General features: G+C 39.3%; 1 protein-coding gene across 11 annotated transcripts in view; it reads left to right on the forward strand.

The window, feature by feature from the left end:
* The window catches only part of NCKAP5 (NCK associated protein 5), a 408,143-nt gene that overhangs the window by 256,257 nt on the left and 125,514 nt on the right, over positions 1-26,372 (forward strand). For 10 of the 11 annotated variants that reach the window (XR_003991395.1, XR_003991396.1, XM_030485815.1 and 7 more), the window contains one exon: positions 11,718-11,808. Coding sequence is in view for 9 of the 11 variants with exons in the window: in XM_030485815.1 (XP_030341675.1) it covers positions 11,718-11,808 (91 nt within the window). In the remaining 2 variants the exon portion in view is untranslated. The remainder of the gene's footprint in view (positions 1-11,717; positions 11,809-26,372) is intronic. The other variant, XM_030485819.1, reaches the window with a different exon arrangement.

Below are 26,372 nucleotides of genomic sequence, written 5' to 3' on the forward strand. Positions count from 1 at the left end.
TTCTGTGACAGTGTGAAGTCCTGAAGAAGGGTTTCTTGGATCTTAGGCTGACATGTTAACTGCTGGATCTTCCTTTCTGAAGCAAATGCAGTTTGAAATGATTTTGTTCTCTGGTTAAATATTATGGGAAAAAAAGTCCTAAATAGTCATGTTAAATATTTTTATAGATGAAAAAGTATCCCTATAGGAAACACTGATGAGCTTCCCAATAAGTAGTACTTTTATAAATTACCTAACCTTTGTTTCATTTTAGTAATGTCCTATGAGAAGTAAACAGGGTAATGTTCAACTAGTGCATTATTTAGAGATTTTTGGAGTACATTTTGAAAGCCCCATACAGAGCTCTGTCCACAGGATTCCCATTAAACACAATGGGAGCCGCCTGGCTAAAATCCTGCAGAGTGGTTTGAAAATGTATCCCGTGCTGTGCTGAAGATAGATGATTAAAGAATGAGTGCTTGAACAGGGAGGAGGGAGTGATGTAGTGATTCTCCATTTAGGGCCGTTAGACTAAATATCCTTCTTGGAACCCTGCTTAAATGATTTTCTGGTGGAAGTCCTAGATTACAGCTCTCCTGTTTCTGCAAAAGGAATACCAATACATTACAAATAATTAAAATAAACATTTGCACCTTAGAGATGTCTTGATGTCCTTTCACTTCACTTCTCTTTACTTTTACCTTTTTTATTGCTGTTACACTTTTTTTTTTGTTTTCTTAAATCTTGCTTAGTTCACGTCGTCTTTTTTTTTTTTCTCAGAGTTCTCATATTTATGTTACTGTTGCCTTTATTTCTAGTCTTAATTTCTTGTGCTGTTCTCTTCCTCTCCATTCTCTCCTTTCTCAAATTACTTTTTCCTCTACTTTCCTTCTCTGTAAATATTTCCTTCTCTCTTCTCCTCATCCAACTCTTAGTTCAGTTTCTCTACTTTGTGGGCCAAAATAATGGGGTATGCCTTTCCATATCCCTTTACTCTTCCCTCTGATCCTTTTATTTTCCATGTTGATAGCTGGCCATCTCTCAAAAATGTCCTTTCCTCTTCTCACCAGACTTCTGCCATCACTCAACTTACCTTCTGAACCTGTGAGGTGAGATTTCAGACACTGCATCTGATAAAAGGGCAACTGCATTATTTCAGCAAGGGGAAAATGGGAGCAGGCAGTGGTGGAAGCACATATAACGCAGCAAAGAGCCAGCTTCCAGTGCAAATCCTACAGACAACAACATTCCCTTGCTTCTATTCAGTTAGTCTGCAGGATAATGCAATTTAAAGAGATGGGCTTCAATAGTGACAAATTTGGCATTTTGAATGTGTGTATTCTGGTGTGGTTCTTTCCTGCTGTTACTTCATACAATAGATAACGGCTGTGATAGAGTAATGTGTTTGGAAAGATATGGGGAATGCTTCACAATGCTTAACATAGCGCCATGAAAGTGTCCCTGCCTTATTCCTTTTCCTTTTCCCTTTTCCTTTTCCTTTTCCATTTCCTTTTCCTTTTCTGTTTTCTCATTACCTTTTCCTTTCTCCTTTTTAAGTGAATCTCATGGTTGGGAACCAGACTCATTGTTTCTCAGTGTTCTGTTGGTTCTTGCTGTTCTTTGTGAATATCTGAGGTGACCCTTCTGGGGGCTTGGGGGGGGTGGGGGGGCACAGAAATCCAAGTTCAAAGTGGGAAACTTTCCTGTCATATTTGAGTCCCGTGTAGTTAACATTTGCAGGAGTTTTGCCTTCGGGCCTTTACAGTTGGCTTTATAGTGTCAGGTAAGGGACGGTGCTGCCTTTTGAATTTGATTTTTGATGTGAGATTTAGGTTATTGAATGAAACTAGGAGTGGTTTCTTGAATGTTTATTTAGAGTCCCATTAGCTCTATCAACAGTTAGGTTTTTAAAGGCATATAAATTCACAAATAACATTTTAAGGGAAAAAAAAAAAGGTGAGGATTTAATAAACTTTACAGTCTTTGCTTCTGAAAATGTCACGGCATGTTGAATGGTATTCTTAATTTTAACGGTATGCTTACTCAGTAGACTGAATCAAAATAATTATATCTCGTCCTGTACAGCAGTAATACACATGCTCACTAGCAACTCACTTAATCAGAAGAATTATATGTTTGAAGTGTTTTGCATATAAGTGACGGGGGACTCAGAAAGGCTGAAAACAGGAGAAAAAGGGGAAAGGAAAGTCCCTCCTCTTTTCAGCTTTCTTCCAGCTGCTGTGTGTACTCTGGACAGCACAGGTGGGTGTCTACCACAGCACTTCACAGTCTGAGCCTGAAAGCGTCACGATGGGCTGAAGTGTGAAAATGTGTAAGAAAAACTTGTTTGCATTATGGAGGGTTCTGCAAATGCTCGTTGTTGACAGACCTCATTTTCATCTTGCATTTCTCTTGTACCTACTTCAACCCCACAAAAGCTGCCTCCCTCCACATAGCATCTTTGCTATTCTTGGGAAACACATAGAAATTTATGTAGCTATGTCAGGGTGATCTTGGTACCACCTTGGAGCTGGGGCTCAGGATTGAATAAGAGCTTTTTAGTTTTGAGTCACTTTACATTCCCATGAGTAGCTTAAAACAATAGCGGTTTGTCTGTATCAGTGTGCTTATACGCAGAATTAAATATCTCTATTTGTAGGAGCTGGCAGATATATCTGTCCATCTTTATATATATTTGCAAATATGGAAAGGCAATTTTTTTATATATGTATGTAGAAAACAAGAAAAAGTAAAAAAGAAAAAAACCCACATTGTTTGAAATTGGAAATATTTGCAGTCTGATTTTATAGTTGTCTGTAATTTTTCTGGTGCTGAAACACCGTGACTATTTCTAGTGCCTCCAGCATGAATAGAGTTTGAATTTACAAGCATATGTTTAAGCTGACATGAGAATTAGCTGTCTGTATATGTCTGGATCTATCCACTTATAGTTAATGAAAATATCTCGTCTCCTAAGGTCCCAAATATGTTACTGGGGAAATGTAGGAGGGACAGTCCTTCCATTTGATAAATCCCTTCAATTGCCTGTGAGAAGTTTTTCTGTACAGCTTTGTCTTGGAGTGTTTTTTGTTTAATCCTGCATGCCTGTAACTTACAAAATCATATACAAGGCTCGTGATAGAAGTCACCTGTACAGTCCATATGGCATTTGTCTATCTGTCAACACAGAAATAAACATTACCGCTGGTTTCTGTTGCAGTTCAGAAGCTTTCTGCTGTAGGTGTAAGTTTGATGAGTAAAATCTGTATAGCTGAAAGAGACAATGGAAACATTTCCAACATTTCCTGGCTCAGATGGTAGTTAGAGCAGTTTCAGAGAAAGGTCAGGTCTGCCATTGCATGATAACAGAATTCAGACTTGTGTGGGGGCAGTGATACGCCAGTGCTGAGGTCTTTCAAAATCCTTCCCTATTTATCTGAGGCTCAAGGCACATATTCACATTATTTTAATTGAAAATTTCCAGTGGGTTCAATGGTCAGTGGTTCAACTAAGTAAAGGTTGTGCTCAGTCTTTCAATTCTGTGTAATTTTCAAGTGATGGTATGGTCTAGCGGACAGAGCACCTGATTAGGTGCTCAAGAGGAGAATCCTTCTCCAGTCGTGTCAATAGAGTCTGAGACCTGTTTCATTCTGGCACAGCCTTGTGATAGTTGCCCTCATCATGCACAAGGTAATTTCTTTTATGTGCTACTCTTCTTTAGATAGTTTGCCCGTTGGGTAACAGTTTGAACATACTTTGAGTGTGTTTTTATAAGGAGTGTTTAGCATGAGTATGTGAAACGAGCATGGCTTGTGCAGTTCAGATTTGCCCGTAGCAAATGCTACAGGCTTGAACTGGCTGCTTAGAGCCTGTATTGGCAAAAGGGTCGTGACGGTGCTGCAGGAGGAGAATTTGCCTTGGTATTTATGCATTGATAAGCACCTGTACTGATGAACAGAAAGAATAAACATAAACTATACATTATATATGTCTTTCTGTTGCTATTATAAAGCATATTATTGCTTTATTTTCCAACTGAAATACTAAGGATGGATATTGTGCCTTCTGTAGGGTTTGCTGAGCACACTGCTGTAAGGCATATGCCAATATCATATCCTAATCAGAACTGAAAATGCAGACGAAATCCCTTGGGGTTTAAAGCCCCAGCATTTCCCATCTGTCAGTTCTCTTTTAAGTTTATCACATACCTGTTTTCACTTCTTTCTTTGCTTTTTTTTTAATCTATTTTTAATATCTAAATTCTTTGGAGAAGCTTCTGTCTGTCTCCTGGCTACCTACTCACCTGAAGTGACAGCCCAACAGTGTGCTGCAGGGTCTCCGCAGTAGGTGCCCTGAGAACAGCAGGCTTGGACACAGCCCTGGGAAGGAAGGACCACTTTGTCCTCGGAATTGCCATGGCTCGTGGTGGAGAGCAGCGGGTGTCGAGGCTGTGGCTGTGGCTGGAGGTCACTGCACAGTCTGGAGATGAGCCTGCAGATCAGGGGGGGAGCTGAGGAAAGCGGGCAGCCATGTATAGAGCTAATGGAAGTTCTTGGGGACAGAGGGGTAAGTAGAGTCTGTGGTTCAGAGAGCCACTAATTTAATTGAAATGAGGTAGAAGGAAAGACTCCTGCAAGGATGCAGTGAATAGGAACTGCTGTTTTGATGTGGGTTTTTTGATTCTGTTATGTCTTGTAAAGCCACTTTGATATTTCCCCTGTTTAAAAAAATCTGGTGCTTGAGCTAAAATCTGGGGGGTTTCATTTGTTTGGGAGGGAGAGTTATGTGTGTTTGTTTACTTTGAAGCCTTTTGGTAGTTTGAGGAACTTACTGTAAGGAGAAAGTCTAACTTGATCCATTGCAGAGCTTTGAATGGTATGCTGAGGGAAGTCGGATACAGGTAACCCCAAACCTCAAGTTCAAAACTAACTGTGAGTAAGCAAACTAATCTCTGGGAGCTGAGTCAGAGAAGCTTTTTCTTTGGCTGGATTATGGGTTTGGAGAGACTGCTGGAAGCATTGGGCAGAGGCACAGAAGTCTGCCAGCAAGCCAGACAGATTGCAATCCCCAGAGAGATAACGGAAGTCCAGCTGGTGAAAATATCAGCTGGTTCACAGGTGAACCAAGAGCTGAAAGAACTGAGATACCACATGGGGCCCTGGTCCTTCATCTGTGATCAGGTGGTAGGGAGGGGTCAGGCAGCTCAAGGAGCTGGTACCCAGGCCACATGTATAGGGAATCTGTAACTAAAAATATAAGTCAAGAGACTTAAGCCAGAGGCTGCCCAGGAGAGAGGCAGGAAGCCTCACTGTATCACAGATAAAAGCTGGAAAAAAATACCCACCTGAGAATTCTGATAACACAGAAGTAAGTTAAGCTAAAGATGGAGAAAGGTCTGTTACCGATATTTTTCTCTAAGACTTTTTTGAAAAGAGTCCTGCACCTGGCATGAGGAGAAGGAAAAAGCTGAAATACAAACCTCAGCTGCTGCAGTAGGAAGATACTATAGAAACCTTTGGACACCTCTCTGTAGGACTCTAAGTCAGTATCAAGTTGAAGGAATTTCTGTGACAAGCATTTGAAATAACCACCGTATGCTGTCACCTCAGCTTGAAGGTGATGAAAAGGGAAGGTGATAGTGTCTAGCAAAAGGTAGCTGCCAACCTGTGGAAATCTTGAAGGAAATAGGTCAAGGGAGAAGGGGTCGAATCTGTCATGCACCTTCTGGAGCTGGAACAGCTACGTGCTACCTGTCCCTTGGAGGGGGAATTGTAAAAGGGGTGTGTGGGAAGTGGCTGAGCAGAGCATGGGCTATAGAGAGTATTTATTCCCTGTGCTAGACGGGGAATCAAAGATCAGGGAATATAAGAAGGATTTTTTTTTTTCAAGGAAAACTTACTCTGTCAAGGAAAGATTTTATGTCTGGAGAGATCAAACCCTTATAAGAGATATGCTAGAAAGAACTGAAGAAGAGAATGGGTTTCCTCTGCAATGAGACAGGGCATAAAGGCATGTCCTACCCAGCAGAGAGGCTGGTCAGAAAAAATCCTCTTCGCATGTGAAACTGCTGTGGCAAACAGTGAGAGACACCTCTCTCAAGGAAGGGAATCAATAAACCTAGCTGAGAGGGGCCTAAAAGGCCTTTTTGGGAAGCGGAAATTTTACGAAGTTTCTGCAGAGTTAGGTGGCTGAAAGAACTCTTGTCCCTCCTTGAGTTAGTGTATTTGAGGGAAGATAATTCCTGTATGGTCTTAAAATCTGTGCTTGGGGTCGGGGGGCGACTCAAACATAATAGACTATGTCTTTAGTCCACTTGAAATGACAGAACTGGGAGAGTCACAAAGCAGGCAGGTTTTCTGATCATTTCCCGTCATTGTTGGGGGGCGGCACAGAGGATGTGCCCATTTATGAAGGTGATGGCCCTGGGAAAATTGAAAGTCAGTAACGTAGCTGCCCAGCAGTCAAACATCAACCCCAGCAGGGTCTGTCTCGCCTGGTCTGGTTGAAACTTCTGTGGTGCATGCCCTGAGTTGCAGCAGTGAGGCCAGGCGGGAGATGGAGGCAGCAGAGCTGTCAGAAAGATAACATCAAGAAGCTTTAACAGCAAGTCTCTAACAGCTCAGTGGGTCCTTGCAGGCAGGTCCTGGCTTCCAGGCAAGATTTGAATTGCAGCAAAGACACAGAGGAAGCTTCCTTGCCATCTTGGGTGCCTGAGCATCTGTGCCTGATGTGCTGCTCCCTGGGCAGGGAACAGTCTTTCCTCCTTTCCAGAGATTCCTCTGCCCCCCTTGCCCAGAAACACACATAGAAACAAAGCCAATATAAATAACTGTATGTTGCAGTTGGATTTGTTTCCTTGTATTCTCTCAACAGCACAGGGCAAACTAAATTTTTTAATGTAGAAATTGCTGATTTTCTTTCAGGAGGAATAGCAGCAAGGACCCATGGATCATAAATTCAAGTCCAAGTCCTCGGCTCTTGACCCTGCTATGTAATTAATTTCATAAACTGTTCAACTCTGGCTTAAAACGGTTTAGATTTCTCATCCTGTTCTCTACCTGGCAGGCTGGTTCAGAGTTTCACTTTTTCAGTGATTAAAAACATCCTAATTCCAGCCGAAATATGTTTGTAACCACTATATTCCCATCTTGTTTTGTCAATCATTTGCCTTAGATTGATGTAGTTTTCTCTCCCATTCTACGTTTTCTCACTGATTCTATTGGGGAAGTCGTAGCTGGGTAAGTCCTTGGTGTTTTTAAGTGTAGCAAGATAGGTTGTTTAGTCTCTTCTCATGACTGTCATGGTTTAAGCCCAGCTGGTAACTCAACCACGCAGCCACTCGCTCACTCCCCCTCTTCTTCCCCCCCTGCTCCCAGAGGGATGGAGAGGAGAATCGGAAGAATGTAACTCCCACGGGTTGAGATAAGAACAGCCCAATAACTAAGGTATAATACAAAACTACTGCTGCTACCACCAATAACAATAATGGTAAGGGAAATAACAAGGGGAGAGGATACAGTTGCTCACCACCCACCGACCGATACCCAGCCCAACCTGAGCAGTGATCTGGGCCTTCTGGGTAACTCCCCCCAGTTTATATACTGGGCATGAGGTGCCGTGGTATGGAATACCCCTTTGGCTAGTTTGGGTCAGGAGTCCTGTCTCTGCTTCCTCCCAGCTCCCTGGCAAAGCATGAGACTGAGAAAGTCCTTGGAGTAAACATTACTTAGCAACAGTTAAAAACATCAGTGTTATCAGCACTGCTGTCAGACTAAAGTCAAAAACACAGCACTGCACCAGCTACTAAGAAGGAGAAAAATGTCTGCTACAGCTGAACCCAGGACAATGACACAGACTCTCAATTTCTCTAAATAACCTCAGAGCTGTCTCTTCACTGAGTCCTCTCTGAATGAGCCACTCCTGAAAACTGGTAATCATAATCGCAGATGGTATTCCAGATGAAATCTTGTCAGTGCTTTCCACAGTAGCATTAATATTTTATATTCCTTAAACTTTCGTATTCCATGAACAGATTCTGGTGTTAGAGTGCCTCACTTCTTCTGTTTTATGCTTCAAGAAATTTATCCTTTGGCTAGGACTGACAGAGGACTGTTTCCCTACTCTAAACTGATGTTTTGCCAAGAAACTTCAGAAGCTTCTATCAAACATGGGTTTCATTTATTTTTGCCCTAAAAAAATTCCTTTTTTAAGAAAAGAAAAATTGAAAGGAACACTTCAGTTTTAAGCAAGTTTTCATTTTCTATTCAAGTAATAAACGTAACAAAAAAAAAAAGGTACTAAGTAAGAAGCTTCAGACATAGTAAATAGAATACTAACGAAAGGGGAAAATAAATGTTCTTAAATAGTGGTTTAAGAATGTAGACTTGGGGATGGTGAGCTTTGGAGATTGTTTCTGCAGCTCGTAACAGCTTGGTAGTTACATAATATGCCCAGAATCTTTGACAAAACAGGTTTTTCAGCATAGACCATCAGGCAGAGTACACGCATGGAGAATAGCTATTCTAGCTGTAATCAGGAAGTGCTTGCTGTTGGGGTGGGTCCATCTAGGATATTAGAATAATGACCCAGAGAAGATAACCTTTCGTGGTTACCAGAAGGGGGTTATCAGAAGGGAAAAAAAAAAATAGGTCAATGTGTAGAAATAGCCTTCCGTAAAGCTCCTAATGTTTCTGGTTCACTTCCAAAATTGACATGTCCTTTGGAAGCCTTGTTTGGGGGGCAGAACATGGGATTACAAGTTAAATTTATAGAGGCTCAACTATTCTTGCATTCTTTAAAAGAATTTATACTAAATCCTTCTGGCATGTACTGTCACTGTGGAGACTATTATAGATCATAATATAACAATCACTTTTCAGTTAAGGTGCCATTAATTCATGCTTCAAAGATTCTAATTTATAAGAAACAAGCCTCGGTTATTATCCTGCACCATGTTTGGTTAAGCAGTTCTTCCTGCAAATGGACAACTGGGGTGCTAGTGAAGAGCAGTTTATAAACTGCAAGGGCACTGGCCATCAGAGCTTTGCAGTAAATTTGACTGTAAGCATATTTCACCTCCTTCTTTGATAGAAAACAGTTTTCTCATTCCTCTTTCAGATATTGCATGGGTAACTAAGGCTTGTAAGATCCTCTCAGTGCTGGTTTCATACTGACATGACCAGACAGTGTCTCTGTTATGCCTGCGGTTCAGATTTATGGCTGTCAACTCTTACAAACTTTTTTATAATAGGTGCAAGCAAGAAAACAAGTCTCAACTGTGTTTAACTGAGCTCTTTGTCATGTTGCAAAGATTATTCTGTTGCATAGAAATTGAAATGCTGATGGGAGGTATATGTAGTTGCCACATGACACTGTGTGCTTGCTAGTCCCTGTTTGACAAGCTGTTTGACTGTTTGGCTGGGCCTTTTGTCCAAAAGAGATCATCTGAATTTGACTGAAGATTAAATGACCTGTTGAATTTAAGAATTCTTCATAATTTTTCTGAGCTGGTTTAACTGATGATACCAGTATGCAACTAGACTATATTTTCTCCTAATACTATTAGGCCTAAATTGAAAAAGTCTTGCTGTTAGTGATAGTTGAATCTATTCCTTCTCCCATTTTTCCTTGTTTATTAATTTGTAAGAACATTATGGAGGACTAGAGCTGGAACTGCGTATGCATATGTAAACACAGTAATGAAGAACCCTATTACATCGTTATTTAAAAAGGAAATGATGACTGTGTTAACAAATGAAATCTTTCAGTGAGGACTGCGCAGGAATTTATGTTCTGAACCGAAAGGATTTGTTCTTTTGTGTAAAAGGCATGTGATTAAGGTCAGCCTATGAGCAGAAATGGTTCCAATCTGCAACTGAAAAACTGCACCACTGTCTGCGCTAGAGATTAGAGCTGGCTTGTTTTTATGCACATTTGGTCAACAGATGGTCCAAGTATTCTGTGGGCATTCTGGCAATGTAGAAGTCTGCACATCAATGACAAAAACCCATCATATGAATAAGTAAATGTCAGTGTTCATCTGATTAGAATGAATACGCGGTGTCAGCATCTTGAAAAGTAGTGTAGCTGGCTGACTTGAAAGGAGAAAAGCTAGCAAAATGTCGTATTATTGCTAAATTAGCCCATACCATTCATTCTGATAAGACTGAAAGAACAGAAAGACTATGAGGCTTATATAAAAAATAATGTTATTTGCCTCTGGCCGGAGCAGTTAGTTAATATTTGCTGTCTTGCTGGATTGTTACCTTAGAAATAAAACAAAACAAAACCAAAAAAAAAAGATACACTGTGGATAATTCTTCTGCTGAATTGTATTTGCTACAAATGGTACACAGAAGTCATGTTTCCCTAAACACAGTAGAAATAAACAACAGCAGGCAGTTTCTGGTCTGATATGCCTAGGAATACTGGCTCTTTCTTCAGAGTCACAGTTTTAATATACAGCCTATCTGTCAATATGGCTGAAGGTATTCCTCTCTCCCCTGCCTTCGTGTCACCCAAACACCTGTGCCACAGAAGTTTTCCTTTCTTGAGCCCCTGTTCCAGCTGGGCTGTTTTTCCAACTGAGTCAAGGGTTTGAGACAGCTTAAAAGGAAAAGAACAGAGAACATGAAAGGAACGGTGAGAACAGTTGTTGTGTCCATAGAAGAAGCTGTGCAGGGGGTCAGAATTTGGGTGAGGAGATGGAGAGTGGGGCAAAACATGAGGAGCTTTGGCTGGAATTGGCACAGTGCAGTTTTTGTTGTGAAACCCAGCATCTTTGTTGCTCTATTCATCACTGCTTCTCTAGCTTTTGATCCATTTCCTCCCCTTACCAGCTGAAACCAGAACCTTTATCTGTGGTCAGCCTCAGTTACATCTCCTAAACCCATGGGATTTAATTTCTGATCCATCTTAAATGGGACCAGTGTTTTGTAGCTGGCTTCTGCTATTCTCGGCAGTCTTCCTCTGTGAAGGAGCAGAACTCTTTATTCTCCTCAGCCTCCATTCAGGAGGGTTAGTGTTATTATCAGTTTCAGCATGCTTGATGAATGCGCGTAGATCAAAGACAACTTTTGATGGTGTCTGTTAACACCGTGTAAAATGGTATGCAAACCTTCCTTCTTTCACTGATGGAACAGAAGTTGATTATGTTTTCATGAGATGGTAGTACCAGATTGTAGCCTACACTTGCTTTTTACATCCGTTTGAAAGGGCAGGGAAGGGTGAATGTGTTCAGCAGCTGTGCCTCTGTAAACAAATGTACTGGCACACGCTGCTGCACCTATGTAACGCAGAAAGTAAATACTAGTAACGTATTTGACAGTCTGTCTAAATTGTGCAAACCAGACAATTGGCTAGAAATACAGCAGGTGGGGTTTTTTTTAATGTGACTGATTCTGTTCCTAACTGACAGTTATTTTATCGTGGTGTTTGGATACACTGTTGACAAGGTGGTGTCTTTTGCACACATTTGTTTTTAATTTTTGTTACTGAGCTCCAGTAGGATTTTAACAATACAAATAATTGCTGTGCATATTCAAAAGATAAAAGAGTGCCCTTAATGTGTTATTCATAACATGGAGTATGAGAACATTATAAGGCCAGGATTGTCTTTAAATATTAATTTCATGCTAGCCATGGATGCATTAGGCTCTTGTAAAGAACAGAAACACTGAATACAACTCTTAAATTTTTTTTCCACACAGTTGACTTTTATAAATATTTTCATTCTCTAGAATGGAGGAGACAGTGAGAAATCTGCTGCAGAGCCAAGGATCCCCAGGCCAGCATGGAGAGGGAACTGTCAATATCGTGAAGGTATATCAGGTATTAGCAATTTCCTGCCTGTTTTCTCATGATAGCAAAGTTCTTTAAAACAAAAATTGCACTGCTGAAATAAATGGGTCTGGCATTGCTTCCTCTATTTGTTTATTACTTATGAATACTTGTAAGTGATGGTTGGTACCATCTACATTTTCCCAGGTGTTCTCTCACCAGACTTTTAAGTTTTTTCATTTTTATTGTCGTTGTGTTATCTGCAGTTGTTGCTCCTCACAGTTCACAAGGGGCAGAGAAACTAGTTTTGAAGACTTCATTAAAGCACTTTATACTTTAACTAATATATTCCAGCATCTTTAGAAAACACAGATGCTTTTAACATCTTGACCTTCAGATTGTGATGCCTAATTTTATCCACTCATATTCTTATTGCTGTGAGACTTCCATATCAAGCTTCATAATTTCTTATTGCTGCTTTTGGCAGGTGCGTTTTATCAGCTTCACTTGGGGTAGAGAGAGAGTGTCTCTGAACAGAATTTAAGAGAACAAATATTTTAGAGGTTTTTCAGAGGGAACCAGAAAGGAGAGGTTTACGTTTTCCTAATGTACTGATGTATTCTGGAAGCAGTGAGCCTGAAGTGGTGGAAAGCCTTTTTAAGTGTCTGGAAAAAGGAACGAAGTACATCCCGGTTAATCAGATATTCTGCACATGTATTCTTAAAAGAAAGCACTTAATGAAGTCAGTCCTATCCTCTATCTTTTTAAACATAATAAGCATTCCTTATAAAGACATAAAATGCTGACATAATATATTAAAATCTATATTGGGTAGTGATCCTTCAGATAAAACACTTCCACAATTCTAGTTGTGTCAGTCCATTCCTACAACTGATGGCTCAAAACTACAGTAATATAGCTAAACAAAATGTATATTAAAGAGTATTTATGACTGTAATTAAATTTTGGTTTTAAGCTTGGTTTGAAGGGAAAAGATTCTGTTAGATTAACCTTCCAAAATAATCACTTTTTCTTCCTAAAATGATACCCTGTAAAATTTAATTTCAGGACAAATTAAACTTTTTGTTGAAGTTATAATAGAACATTGAACTTTTAGAAACCGGTGATAAAGAATCTATATTTTACTCAGTGTCCTTTTGGGATTAAAAAATAAAACTCAGTTCCCTCCTCTTCATTCAAACTTTAAATCCATACTTCCTGCACAGTGGGTGTTCCGAAGTGGGCTTAGTATCAGTCTCTCTTTTGGGTGGATTACCTGTCTTGTCTGTAAAAGACAGCTGGAATGGTTTTATTATGTGCTTTTCTGTATGCTGTCTTACCATGGAAGCCACAGTAAGGTGGTACCATAATTATGTGTTAGCTTCTTTGGGTTTGCACTCTCAACAAGAAAAGCAAAAAAGTACTTCAGTTTCTTTCCATCAAATGGAGGGTTTATTTTTCTTTTGGGCACTAAACTGGAAAAAAATCAGCTATGTGGTCTTTTGAAATTTAAAATTGTGTGTGCTGCTTTACTAAAGGGGAGATAAACTAGTCTTTCTGATTTGGGTGCTTGTGTATTCTTCATCTTTAATTTGTTTATTCTTGAAAAAAAGAAATAATTTGGTTAAGGTTTTGGTTTTACCTCCTTCAGGGCCATATTGATGTAGGCATTTGTTGCCTTCTGCCAGCCAGGAGAATGGGCACTGTGGTGTGTTTTGTGTAAAATCTCTTGGGTTTATTTTCTGACCAACAAAACAAGGCAGTTCTGCCCAGCTAAATGATAACAAGAACAATTCTTTGTTTTCCTTCAGCTTCAGCAAACAGCCCACTCCACCTAACAAAGTGCTGTCTAACCCCCTTTTTCCCCTTCTTGTGGACATTGGATTTTGTTTGAATCTGCAAGGTGGTAGCTGGGACGATTCCCCAAACCTTAGCCTAGCTATCTTACAGAGGGAAGCCATCTCTCTCTCATGAGCTTAAAGCACCCGTATACCTGTTACTTTGGGATTATTTTAAAACTCCGCATTGTATAACACCTTCCTTCTCTTCCTGTTCTTGTTCTTGGGAATGTTTTCATTCATTATATCAAAGTCATCTTGGTTTTCAGCAATTTTCATTTCTTCCATATTGTCAGTATGCAATTTTCTTTGCTTATGAATTTCTTTTCCTAATTCATGACTCAGAAGCAATGGTTTTTCCTTTCCTGGAGGAATAGCTAAGCTACTGCATCATATACATGCCATACATGTATCGCATCATATACTAGTCTGTGATTAGTAAAATAAGTAAAAAAATGGAAACCATTTCCATGAACTTTTTTTTTTTCCCCCGGAATGTCTCTGCCTCCTTCAGCCTCACATCCCTTTTTTTCCCTTTTATGACAAACTTCTGAACAAATAGGTTTTTTTCTGGGAATTTCAAGGAATGGCTCTATTCACATGCAAAACAGCACATTCCTACCCTCGTATGACTACGTGCTATGTAGGTCAGAAATGGGTTCATTTGGTGTGTGTTTGTTACTCAGTTGAATGATAAAAAGTATGAAGTGTGATTTAGCGAACAACTGCATGTAATAATAAAAGCTAATACCTGAAAGGTTCTTCAGAACAGATTGTTGGCATAGAATCTGTGATCTGAAAAGTTTACAAAGTTTTTTAACATTGGAAAATGTTAAAAATATTAATTCAATAACATTAATATGTTATTGAAACCAACTGTGTCGAAATCGTCTAAATATATGATAAGTTTTATTGCAAACACAGCGTCCAGGTTTGGCAAGAGGCATCAATATTGCAATAGAAGAATTTTATTTTTATCTTTCCAAATGCATTCAGACAGTTTTTTGATATAAGAGTAATTCACAAATGGGAATAGTTCGAATGTACAACCCAGGTAATGTTTCTTGAAAACACTGATGTATTCAGGTTTTGGGGAACCTGATAACCATATTATTATCCTGTATTTGTAAATGAAGTACAGATGTGAGCTAACATGTGCAAAAAAGATTTTTATGATCTGAATTCCAAGTGATACATATGTATCTTCATACACGAAACTTATTGAATGTATAAATACTAACAATGTTTTGAAAGCCATCCCCTACAATCAGTTACCTTATAGAACATATTCTGAATCATACCTATTCTCTGTGATAACTATGGTATGATCGGAACGATATGACCAGTACTCAGTGCAATAGAGTGTCAGATTTTACTGCAGCTTCACAACCATACATTTCACAACAAATGAGGACATGACCTAGGTGATCTCCAGTGTGACTTGACAACACGTCCTATATTCTCTGGCACCATGGTAAGTTAGTTTTAGTCTGTGAAGCCTTTTCAAATTACTATCTGAATAGTCATAAAAGATACCTCTGTGCAGTAAACACTTTTGATCTATTGACCATTGTCTACGTATTTGTTTTTTACAAATCTAATTATTGTTCTGGGATGTATGAAATTGAGTTCTTATTATAATACCAATATGCCTGACTCCAGAATAAATATTCTTGCTAATGAACATTAAATGTTGCATAGTGATCATATTAGAAGAATAATAATAAGATGGAGCTTAGACCATGCAGTATTACTGCAATATTATGTTAGGTCTTGCTGGGATTCTTACTTGAAGTAAAATATTCTAACCCTTTTCATAGAGCTAGTTGCCCTGTGGGAATTAAATTTGCTGGACTTACAGATGGATAATGTGATTTCTTTAGGGTAAAAGAATTTAGAAGCAGGATTGTACATAAAATTCTCCTCTGTTACCACTTTACATAATAATAACTGAGGGAAGATAATGAATGCTCATGTAAATGTAGACATGAAATGTGCGATTTGAATTGCCTTGAACCATAGTATTTCTTCCTTAAAAGTTTACTTGACTAAAAGGCTCTAGTAAGTAAGTGCTTTATGATGTTTCCAAGTGGCATTGCTCATCTGAAAGTAAGACTATGAAAGGACAAACCAATGCCTCATACATTAATATTATTCTCATTCAAGACATAAGTACTTTAAGATGAAGAATTATCCCTAGAAATAATTCTGCTCAGTACATGAACCCAAGATATTAAAACAAGCACCGCACAGACTTCCCTTCCTAAATTTGTCCTCGTGATTTAGATATAAAAAACTAGATTCTCTTTCCTGTTTAATTACAATACTGGATCTCTAGGAAGAGTTTTATCTGGTTACAGATCACTCAAAGACTTTAAAGTGGGTTTTTTTTTTAATTTCGTTTGATTTTATAGCAGCGTACAGTGATCTAAATGGTGAAGAAGAGAGTTCGTTGTAAGTTTGCAGCTTGTTACAATTCTGTAATTGTCAATGTGTGCGCTAAAGCTCAGGACAGGCATGGTGCAGTCACATAGGAGAGCAGGGACGATCTGCTGTTTAAAACCCTGTGTTTGGGAGACTAGATTTGAATTCTTTCATTTGCTACAAATCTCTCAATTTCCTTGGACAAATTCACATTATCTGTCCATCTTTAACCTTTGTCTGTATAAAGAGGCAAAAACCGTATCATTTAATCTCAAATACATTTAATATGTCATCATATGTATGAACTGCTGCTTGTGTGGTAACAGGAACTGTTAAAAGTACTGAGCCAGATAATGAAGAGATTAAAAAAACACTTTTCATATTTCCTTGTACACTTTGAAAAAAGCTTACTTCCCCTAAGGAGTTTGTTTAATGTACAAATGCTTTTAATAGAAAAGGAATCAATTCAAAGTGGAGCTTTGATGGTCTTCAAGCAGGGCTAGCCTGTCTTGTATCGCAAAATATGGAAGTGGGGTTTGCTGTTGGGAGATCAGGGATTTTGATACATGAATTGAAAACTTAGGGAAATAAAAACTTATGACTGGAGGGGTTGTAACCTTTTCAGAACCCCACTGTGCTTCTTTGAGATTTGCACTCAAATACTGCTGTGGAGACCAGGCACATTCTTTTGATCAGCAGGAACTGAAACCCCGGGTTGTAGATAGCATGAAGCCCACCGCATCTAACATCACAGGCCCTGTCATCCCTCAACCTCTCTGCTAGTACAGGGTGTCTTTGACCAGCTGACGTGGTCTAGAGTACTAGAAGGGATTTTCATCATGCTGGACAGTGTAGGTCTTCAGAGATTGACTATACAAATTCAAGAGGGGAAAGATAGGAGTAACGAGCTAGGGAGTTGGTCAAGAAGAAGGACCCTTTGCTGAGGTCAGTGCTGCTGTGTCTACACCAAGAGAAGTCTGGCTCAAGACCTGCTGGGGATTACAGGTAGCCTTAATAGCAGGGCACATTTTCAGGTTTCTTTGGCCCTCGGTGCAAAGGAGAAGAACAGCTTGATTCCTTCTATTTCTTTCCATAAGTGGTATGTCCCCTGTCTTATTTTTGCTCCACTGCTCATTTCGGCTCCCATGTGACTACACTGGTATCAAGTTTGAGCAATTGCAGCCTAAGTATTTGGATGGGCTTTTCTCACCTAGTGAGAGCTGTGACTGTGTTTCAGCACAGTTTTTATTTTCTCAATGTGGAGGGATGACAAAATTTTGAGAAGTAATGACTTCAGAAGAGATTTCTCAGGCAGTAGTGTGCACGATGAGAATAATGGCATACGGCTCCATGGGGGACATCTGTCCCATTTTCAGGGCATCACCATCAGTGCAATCATTCACTCACACTACAGCTTCACAGGAGGAGTGGCTTTGAATATAAGAAAGTTCAGTTCCATTTTCTGCCCTCTTGCTGAATATAAAGATGTGTACATGTGCCTGCCTTATCCAAAGCTAAGAAACAGTATTTATCTAGAAATACTCAATACTGATAGTTTCAGTACAAAGGTAAAATAATTCCATCCCTGCAAGACTTGTAGCCCTCGGTCGTGTAGTCTAGAGGGTTTTGCCAATTGCTTTCTGAAGCAGATGTCAGAGAGGTGTGACTGTGTGAGTGATACAGGCACATTTCAGGTGGCATTGTTGGCCAGATCAACCCAATTTTTTGTCTGCGTGCTTTCTGAGACTCAAATGTGGAACAGTTGTTGTGACTGTCACTTCTAATTTGCACAGCCGTTGGTGTCAACAGCTCTTTCATGAGAAGAAAAATGGTATCTATTGGGAATGTAATTTTATCTTAAGACAAAATTATACAAGCTTAATGTTCAGGACATTGATATGTAACATTTTATAGATGGGGCATGGCCATGAATTATAAAACCAGCACTACTTGAATTCCCTAGCTGAAATTCACATAGGATTTTTAATGTTAACTTCTACTGCAGAAAGAGGAAATACATCCTTAAAATTAAACTTTTATCTCTGGACTGGAAGTGCCCACAGGATGCATCAACCATTTCCTAAGCTGCTAAGGAGAACATTATTAGGCAACGCTTAGCAGTTTTATGTCTCCCAGAGAAAGCAGAAGAGGAGCCACCTGCACCCTTGGGAGCTCCCCTGGAAATCTAAGGCTATCATGGAGACAAGCATTTGCTGTTGGACTGCTTTTCTGTACAGAAAAATTCAGGGCTAGTTCACTAACAACTAATTCTTTATGGCTTTTCTTCTGGTGGTTTTCCACCACTATGCAAAGATTCTGATAAATATTTGTTCTCATATTTAACTAAAATGAGGTTGGATTCTTGCCCCTAAAGGAGAGTGATGGTGCTCCTCACTCACTGTTCTAAATGACAGTCTTGTTGAAAGGAACATATGTGCAAATAGCTTTCCCGTTTTGTTTGTTTGGAACACAGTAACAAAGCAATGGCATTACATTTAACACAATAAAGTCTCATAACTGAAATGTGCCATTTGTGTGCCTGTTTCTCAGAAAACAAGCTGTTCTTTCGTTCCCAGCATCCTCTATCTAGAGTAACAAGAGGTGAAGCTTTACTGATTTGATGGTACTGTTATGTATTATACTGATTGTAATTCTACATTTCCATTTTCCTCTACAATATAGTGTTTCTGTCTTGTGTTGTATCTTTCTTCTAGTTCTTGTGGGATGAATCCACAAAAGTCAGCCCATATACGTTGCCTGAAGCCTATACATATGAAACAGGCATAACAGAATTTCAGAGACACTCTTTGGAAAGCAATGTGATGATGTGGTTCACAGCCTGAGTGACACAGGTCATCATAATGCATACAGGGGCTTCACATTTCCACACGGCAGGTTGTCTGCAGCCTTAATCTTGCTCGTAATGGTGGTATTCTGGTTGCCGTGTTTCTAATTCAGGGATGTATTTGAGAGAAATGAATACAGCTCTAGCATGCCTCTGTTAGGTAATCCTGAGAGACTGGTATAACCTCCTGGAGTTTATAGCAAATATCAGTTTTAAGATAATCTACCTGCTGCTTGGAGACATGCCAGTATATTTGCATGTGAAAGCCAACCTGGGGCTCTTTATGCTGATGTGTTCTTCAGACAGATCAAATCAGGTCTACCAGCAGCAGCAGGGTTGTGCTGGCATGCAGGCGGAGGGCAGCCCATGCTTTGGCTGTGTGAGAAAGCAGGTCTGCAGGGCTGCTGTGGAACTCTTGCTGTGGAACACAGCACCACTTTAGGACCTGCTCTGTTTCCCAGTGGAGTAGAGAGATCTGCCATCTGGCAACTGCTTTTAGTGCTTCCAGGTCTGTAGCATGTCTCCTGGCTCTTTAGCAAAAGAAAATTGTGTTAAGGGGGTCTTACCTATCTGTAGCCTATCATGATCCATGTGAGGATCCAGAAGTGCTTTCTTGACCTGACACAGCATTGCCTATCCTGGTCTGGTGTCAGAGAGGTTCAGGTTGGGCAGGAGAGTCAGGCAAGTAAGTAAGAAGTACTTTTAACTGTAGATTCCTTTGTGTTTTCTGAGTAAGGATAGTGAATAACGAATAAGAAATAAGAAATAGAGACCATTTTACTGCAATCAGCTGTCTAGTGACAGAAGTGTTTGGACAAAAAAGTTGAAAAAACAGTTTGTATTCCTTGGTATTCCAAGATTGGGTCTTATGTATGGCCAAGTCACTTGCTCTCGCCATATTTCTACATCTCCATAAAAGATATTGTTCACTCTGCATTCTGAACTGGGATTCAACCATCATAGAGTGTTACTTTTTAAATTTTAAAAGTTGGAAAAAAAAAAGGTAGAATTTTGTTTATTTGCTGAGTGAAAAAAAGGAGTTGATGCTGTATTCACATTCTCTCTTTGAAAATTATAAAAAAAAAATAAAATGGAATGGGTTGCCCAGGGAGGTTGTGAATGCTCCATCCCTCGCAGTGTTCAAGGCCAGGTTGGACAGAGCCCTGGGCCACATGGTTTAGTGTGAGGTGTCCCTGCCCATGGCAGGGGGGTTGGAACTAGATGATCTTAAGGTCCTTTCCAACCCAAACTATTCTATGATTCCATGATTCTATGATTCTATGCTGTATTCACATTCTCTCTTTGAAAATTATTAAAAAAAAAAAAAAAAGGCTGCAAAGGGAAGGAAAATCAGCTTCTTTTAGCAATCTAAATCCAGAATAATTCTATTGCTTTAAATCACTGTTACATAAAATTTACTGAATTTAATTTTCAGAATAGTTTGGCATGTTTGTTCTTCAGTCAAAGGTAGATACTTCAATACTGTCACCTTAGCCAAGTATAGTTTCTTTAATACTAACAAACTCCTTCGGGAAAGTTTAAATGCTGCATGTAGGTTTCCTGGAAGGAAAGGCGATTAAGTATGGTACGATAATGAATCAATTTATAAGATAATATCTATATGAAAAATCACACTGCATGTTTTTCTCATAATATCGTATATACACATATGAAGAAAGGAACAGCTTAGCTTCTAGAACAGGGTTTTTTTTCTGCTACTAACTTCACTATTCAGTGTAGCTGAAGTCTTCCATTTTGAAACGGAACAGCAAACATGATGAGGTATTGCCACACTGCCCTGCCACTACTGTGCCTGCAACCTGGCTTGGAAGAGTCGCCTCCAGAATGGTCAGTCTTTCATTTTGCTTCTGACAGACGAAGTGCCAGAGGCCAGGGTGCTGTTGATAATATGAATATCCATTTACTAAAGACAGGATGGTGTCAACAGCAATATTTAGTTGCAAGGTTAGTGTAGTTCACTTTGACACTCAGGAGTGACATTTAGCTGTGGATCTGAAGACAAGAAACTCCCTTCTGCTCTTACTGATCTGATAAGTACACTTAAAAGTGAACTTCACTGGGAAGGTTTTCTTCTTTTGCAGTCCTTTTAATCTGAACTTTTTTGAAAGAAATAGATGTTTCTGATGCATGGAACAGCCAATAAAAGCATCATCAGGAAATTTATTAGTGTTACTGCAGACCTGTTCGATAGGGGTGATGGCTTGTACTAGTGAGGAGTGTTTTGAGTGAAGAGTAATACGTAGTACATTTAGATTGATATGCCAGTGGTAGGAGGCTCATAGCAGAAATATAAAGAAAGTGCTTTGTACTCTTACCCATCACATACACTTAATCTGGGGAATGTTGCTGCTCACTCAATTCACTTTGTAAGTAAAATCCAGAGATTAAAAAGCAGAGTTTCATATACTTTTCCTGACAACGTTAGTGTTAAACTGTGAAGAATTTAGGATGTTTCTGTAAAATTTCTGTGACAGATGTGCATTCTTTTCTTTCAATTTTGATCAGCTTGTTCTTAACAAAAGCTGTTAGCTAAACAAAAATATATTATTACTACACTTGCTGATGTGCTGTCTAAAACAAAGCTATATTTTAGTCTATCCTTCCACTGGGAGAAAATAAAACAAGAGATAACAGCTGAATACATAGATAGAACTAAGCAAGGTAAAACCAGAAGTCATATTTTTGCAACGTTATACTCAGAGATCATTTAGATTGCACTGTCTAGTCGCATGGAATTATATTTTTTTGGTACATTCTAACATGCTTGCTCACCTTTTTTTTTTTTTTGAATCGTCATGTTTTATGGGATTCTCAGTAGTAAATAAAAATTAAAAAAATAATCTTGTAAATGAAACAGACATATTCAGGTCATAGTGATATCAGTGACTACTCCTGTGCCACATCTTGCAGGAAACACTCTGAATTCATCACTCTTACTTCACATTGTTCTCACTTAACATACAAGTGTCTTTTGTGCATCTCAGGTTTTACTGCATGAAATAGGTTATAAAGCATATTAGAAGATACTGCAAAATTTCAAAGGGCATGTTCAAGAGGGATTGAGCCACAATAAACGAGTGTTAGTTATGATTAAGGAAAAAAAGGTCATGGTGGGGGAGAAAGGGGAGTAAGGTGCCACTGGAAAACAATTTTAGCCTTGTTGGAATTGTAAGTCAGTAGTCCTTGGAGCAGTTGCTGCCTTTTTGCAGCTTATGCAGTCAGACTGAGCTACTTGTGCATAGCTTGGGGCTGTTTTTCCCCTGAAAGTACAAAGAGAGCCTCATCTACAGTTTCTATCTACATCAACAATCTGGAAATTTTCATTTCATATTGCTCACTCGCAGTGAAGAATAGTGCTGAACACTAGGAGGTCTGCAGTGAAAATAGCATTGAAAGTACATCATCTAAGAGTACATCAAGACTATAGAATGGCCTTGCAAGAAAAAAACACTCACAATTTATTATTACTTTGTCATGGTTTAACCGTACCCAGCAACTGAACACCACACAGCCACTTGCTCACTCCCCACTCCAGCATGATGGGGGGAAGAGAATTGGAAAGGTAAAACTGAGAAAACTCATGGGCTGAGATAGGAACAGTTTAATACTTGAAATAAAATAAATTATGATGATAATAATAAGAAATTGTAATTAAAAGGAAAATAACAAGGAGAGAGAGAAAAAAACAAACAAGTGATGCAAATTAATTGCTTGCAACCAACTGACTGATGTCCAGCCAGTCCCTGAGCAGCTGCCCTCCACCAACTTTCAGCCTAGTTTATTGCTGAGTATGATGCCGTGTTGTGTGTAATATCTCTTGGGTCAATCAGGGTCAGCTATCCTGGCTGTGTTGCCTCTCAGCTTCTTGTGCCCACCCAGCCTGCTCACTGGTGGGGTGAGAGGCACAAAAGGCCTTGACTCTGTGTAAGCACTGCTCAGCAGTAGCTAAAACATTCCTGTGTTATCAACACTGCAGCACAAATACAATGCATAGCCCCATACCAGCTACCGTGAAGAACATTAACTCTATCCCAGCCAAAACCAGCACATACATCAACAATTCTGTATATAAATTTGTAAATTGCAGTTTGGATTTCGAGGTTAAGAGTGCCTTTATTATAGCAGGAAAGAGTGTTAGTTAGCAGTGTAGTATAGTGTACCTGGATCACCAAATTCAGTCACTGAAATCTAAGATAACTATTTAGTAAATATCTTAGAAAGTCCTGTGGAAGCTTCTGAGACACCATGGAAAGTGTTAGATGTTTTGAGATGCTAACAGTTAGCTTGGGTTCCATATTCTTTGGATTCTGGGATGGCAGGTAACAAGTCATTCCTGTTACCATTGTCTCTATGTACGATCTGTTAATAACTACATTGCGAATAATTAAGTTGGTTTTTTTCAAGTAAGTGCTTATGACCAATCATAACAACTATTTAATTACATATCCTATATGTATTTTATTCTTGGGTTAAAAGTGTGATTAAAGTGTGTTTTTGGAAAATTACAGACATGGCTCTCAGAAGAGTTTGCAACCATTTAAAAGCATCTTCTCTAATAAATTTCAGAAGCTGAAGAATTAAAAGGAATTCAGAAAAAATGCCAAAATGCTCAGGCATCACAATCTCACACCCACAATTGAAATAGAAATCATTTGTATCTGAGGGATCTTTGCCGCATTGCATCTGAAACACTTCACTTCTCTGAAGAACTTGTGTTTATCCCATGAAAATGATCTTTAGCTTCTGTAAACAAAGATGTCATCTCTAATTAATACTAATCAGTTTTCAGACAAGCATTCAGCGCTTACTGGGAAAATCAGCATTTCAAAGATCTTGATCTTTTTTTAATTCCTGTTTGGTTCAATCAGAATTTTCTTGCATGTCCTTGTGAAATGCTGCTGTCATCCTGTCATCCTGCTTTCTATCCTGTCATCTTTTTCATCGTGCCACTTCCAGGAAGAGTCTGGCTCCATCTCCTCTTTTCCCTGCGACAGATACCTTCCTATGCAGTTGCCTCCCAGTCTCCGCTGGTGCTGGCGGTTATTCCTCCCCCAGTGCAGGACTTTGCATTTCCCAATGTCGACAGCTGTGGCAGGTGCTGTGCTGCTGCTGGTTCTATTTGACCTCCTCCTGTGGAGGCCCGTCTGCTGGTTAACACTGTTAGTGATTTCTGTTTTCCTAAAGGCCTCTTCCTTGGTAGGTAGTTCCTGCATTGTAAAATCTTAAATCAGGAACAACTGGAACATGAGTTCGCTGGGGAACTGTATGATCATTTCATATCATGTATTTATCGTTATTAGCAGAGAAGAATCCTTATTCCAGTTAGTGCCTAATCATGGTTTTCACTGTAAAAAAGAAAATCTGGAATAGTTTTTTTCTAGCTTCCTTTCACCACCCCCCACTCCCCTTATGTCATCTGACATTTACTCTTCTTGGTTTGAAATTTCATAGTTACAAATTGTAATATTTTAAAGTGAGCTCATTTTTTCCATTTTTTTTTAATCTTTGTGTGTGTAGTATAATTCCTAGAGAGCATCTTAAGAAAGAAGAAAGGGCAAAGAATAGACAGCTGATGGTACTAGCAATAAAACTTCAAAAGTACGAAAATTTCTGAAATAATAACAGTTTAGAAATAGATGGGTAGGTGTCCCATTGGCATTTGGCCATTCCTTGAAAAGGTGACGGGCCTTAGGGGAAATGCATCCCAATGACTAATGCTGTGTCCAGAGGGCCAGCAGCCTTTTACCTTTCTTGGAATGAAGCAGAAAGTAATTTCTGAAATAGGCAGTTTGGTCTCTTATCTTTTGAAAGTTTCAATATGATCTTTTCTATTATTATAGTTACTCCTTTTGTTTATATACATTGAAAACACTTTCTTGTTCAGTACTCTGAAAGGTAGGTGAAAGGGTTAAAGTTGGCTTTATATTCTGTGTATTTATTTATATTCTACAAATTCCAGTAAATTATCATTTGTAATTTCAGGTGGGTTTCCTACTCTCTTAATTTACTGTTCTTACTGTTCTTATTTATTAGTGGAAAGAGGGAGTATTATACTCCTCCTTCCTACTTCAGCTAACTGAAAACCAGCTTTCTGGTAACTCTCAGTCAGGCCTCTGCATTGTATAGCTTCATAGGTCAATGTATCCAGTGATTTATATCTTCCCATTGATTCTAGAAACTTGCCATTTCCATACTGCAGGATCTGTTTTCATCTCTTGTTTTCTCCTGGCTATAGGGCCCATAGTATTTGATCCAAGGGGTCAGCATCCATGTGCTATTTGTTTCATGTATAGAACACACTGAATACTTTGCAGTAATGGTCACAGCAGGATGTCATTTAGCATTTACAAAATACTGTTGGTTTCAGAAAAGCAACGACAGTTTAAACCAGCTTGAGAAGCTTACACAATGTGGGAGTTGATTGTAAGTTTCTCATTGATTTCTGTGGGAACTAGTCTACAGTGCACCGCATAATCCTAGTTTCCATCTAGTGAGATCTGAATGTTTAATATTTTTATTGTCTCTTTGTGCACACAGAACATTAGAGATGTAGATGAGACGTTACTGCAGAATTCTCATCGGGCTGCTGTACCTCTCGCAGTACAGGCATGTGTCTTAGAATTTTATTAGCTCTGGGGGGACCAAGAGATGGGTTGTTGGTTTTTTTTGCCTCTAGCTTACTTCCAGAGCACCATGTCCGTCTGTTACCTTTTCACAGAAATTAAAGTGTATTGAGCAGCAAGATAGCTCATACTCTGCCTTTGCTGGACTTCTGACCTGGAGAGTCTTTTGCTATTCGTCTTGAAAACCCAGCCTGCCTTTAATTGTACAATACATGAGGTATACAACAGAGACTGTTCAGGAGATTAAAAAAATGATCTTTATTTGAGGTAACACAACAAGTAAAGGAATTTAGAGGCAAAAAAGGAATAAGCTGCTGTATGCCATCCTTCGCTGCCTTCAGCATGCTCATGCCAGAGCTTTCTGCAGGATTTGGTCAACATCGTACAGGAGATACACATTTCCTCTTCCAAATCTCCCTCTGCTCCTTCCTGCCTCCCCCCAGCTGGCAGCTGTCTTTGATATTAGCATTTTAAGATGATTCTATCATGCCAAAAGTCTTTGTCATCCATCCTCTTACTTGACTTTAAGCACAGAGGGTGTTTAAGAAACATCTGCTTGCTTTCTTGAGTGTGGATTTTCCACCCTACCCTTAGTGTGTGTCACCCACGTAGAACTGGTTAAAGTGACAGGGCAGCGCCCTCAGCAAATCGCATGCCTAAACAGGATTTCTAAGGTAAGTAATGTTTTCCTCTATTCTGCAGCTTTTCTGAGTAAGGTGGGTGACATATCAGGGACTTTTTCCAGCCCATGTCTGAAACACTGAAACTCATTTATTATGACTGAGTAATAAAATAGTTTTGAAAATACATGAACTTACACACTGGAGCAGGGGTAACAGTAGTAAGTATCTTGGGGGTATTCCT

Source organism: Strigops habroptila, chromosome 5 (assembly GCF_004027225.2).
Source record: "Strigops habroptila isolate Jane chromosome 5, bStrHab1.2.pri, whole genome shotgun sequence".
Lineage (NCBI taxonomy): Eukaryota > Metazoa > Chordata > Aves > Psittaciformes > Psittacidae > Strigops > Strigops habroptila.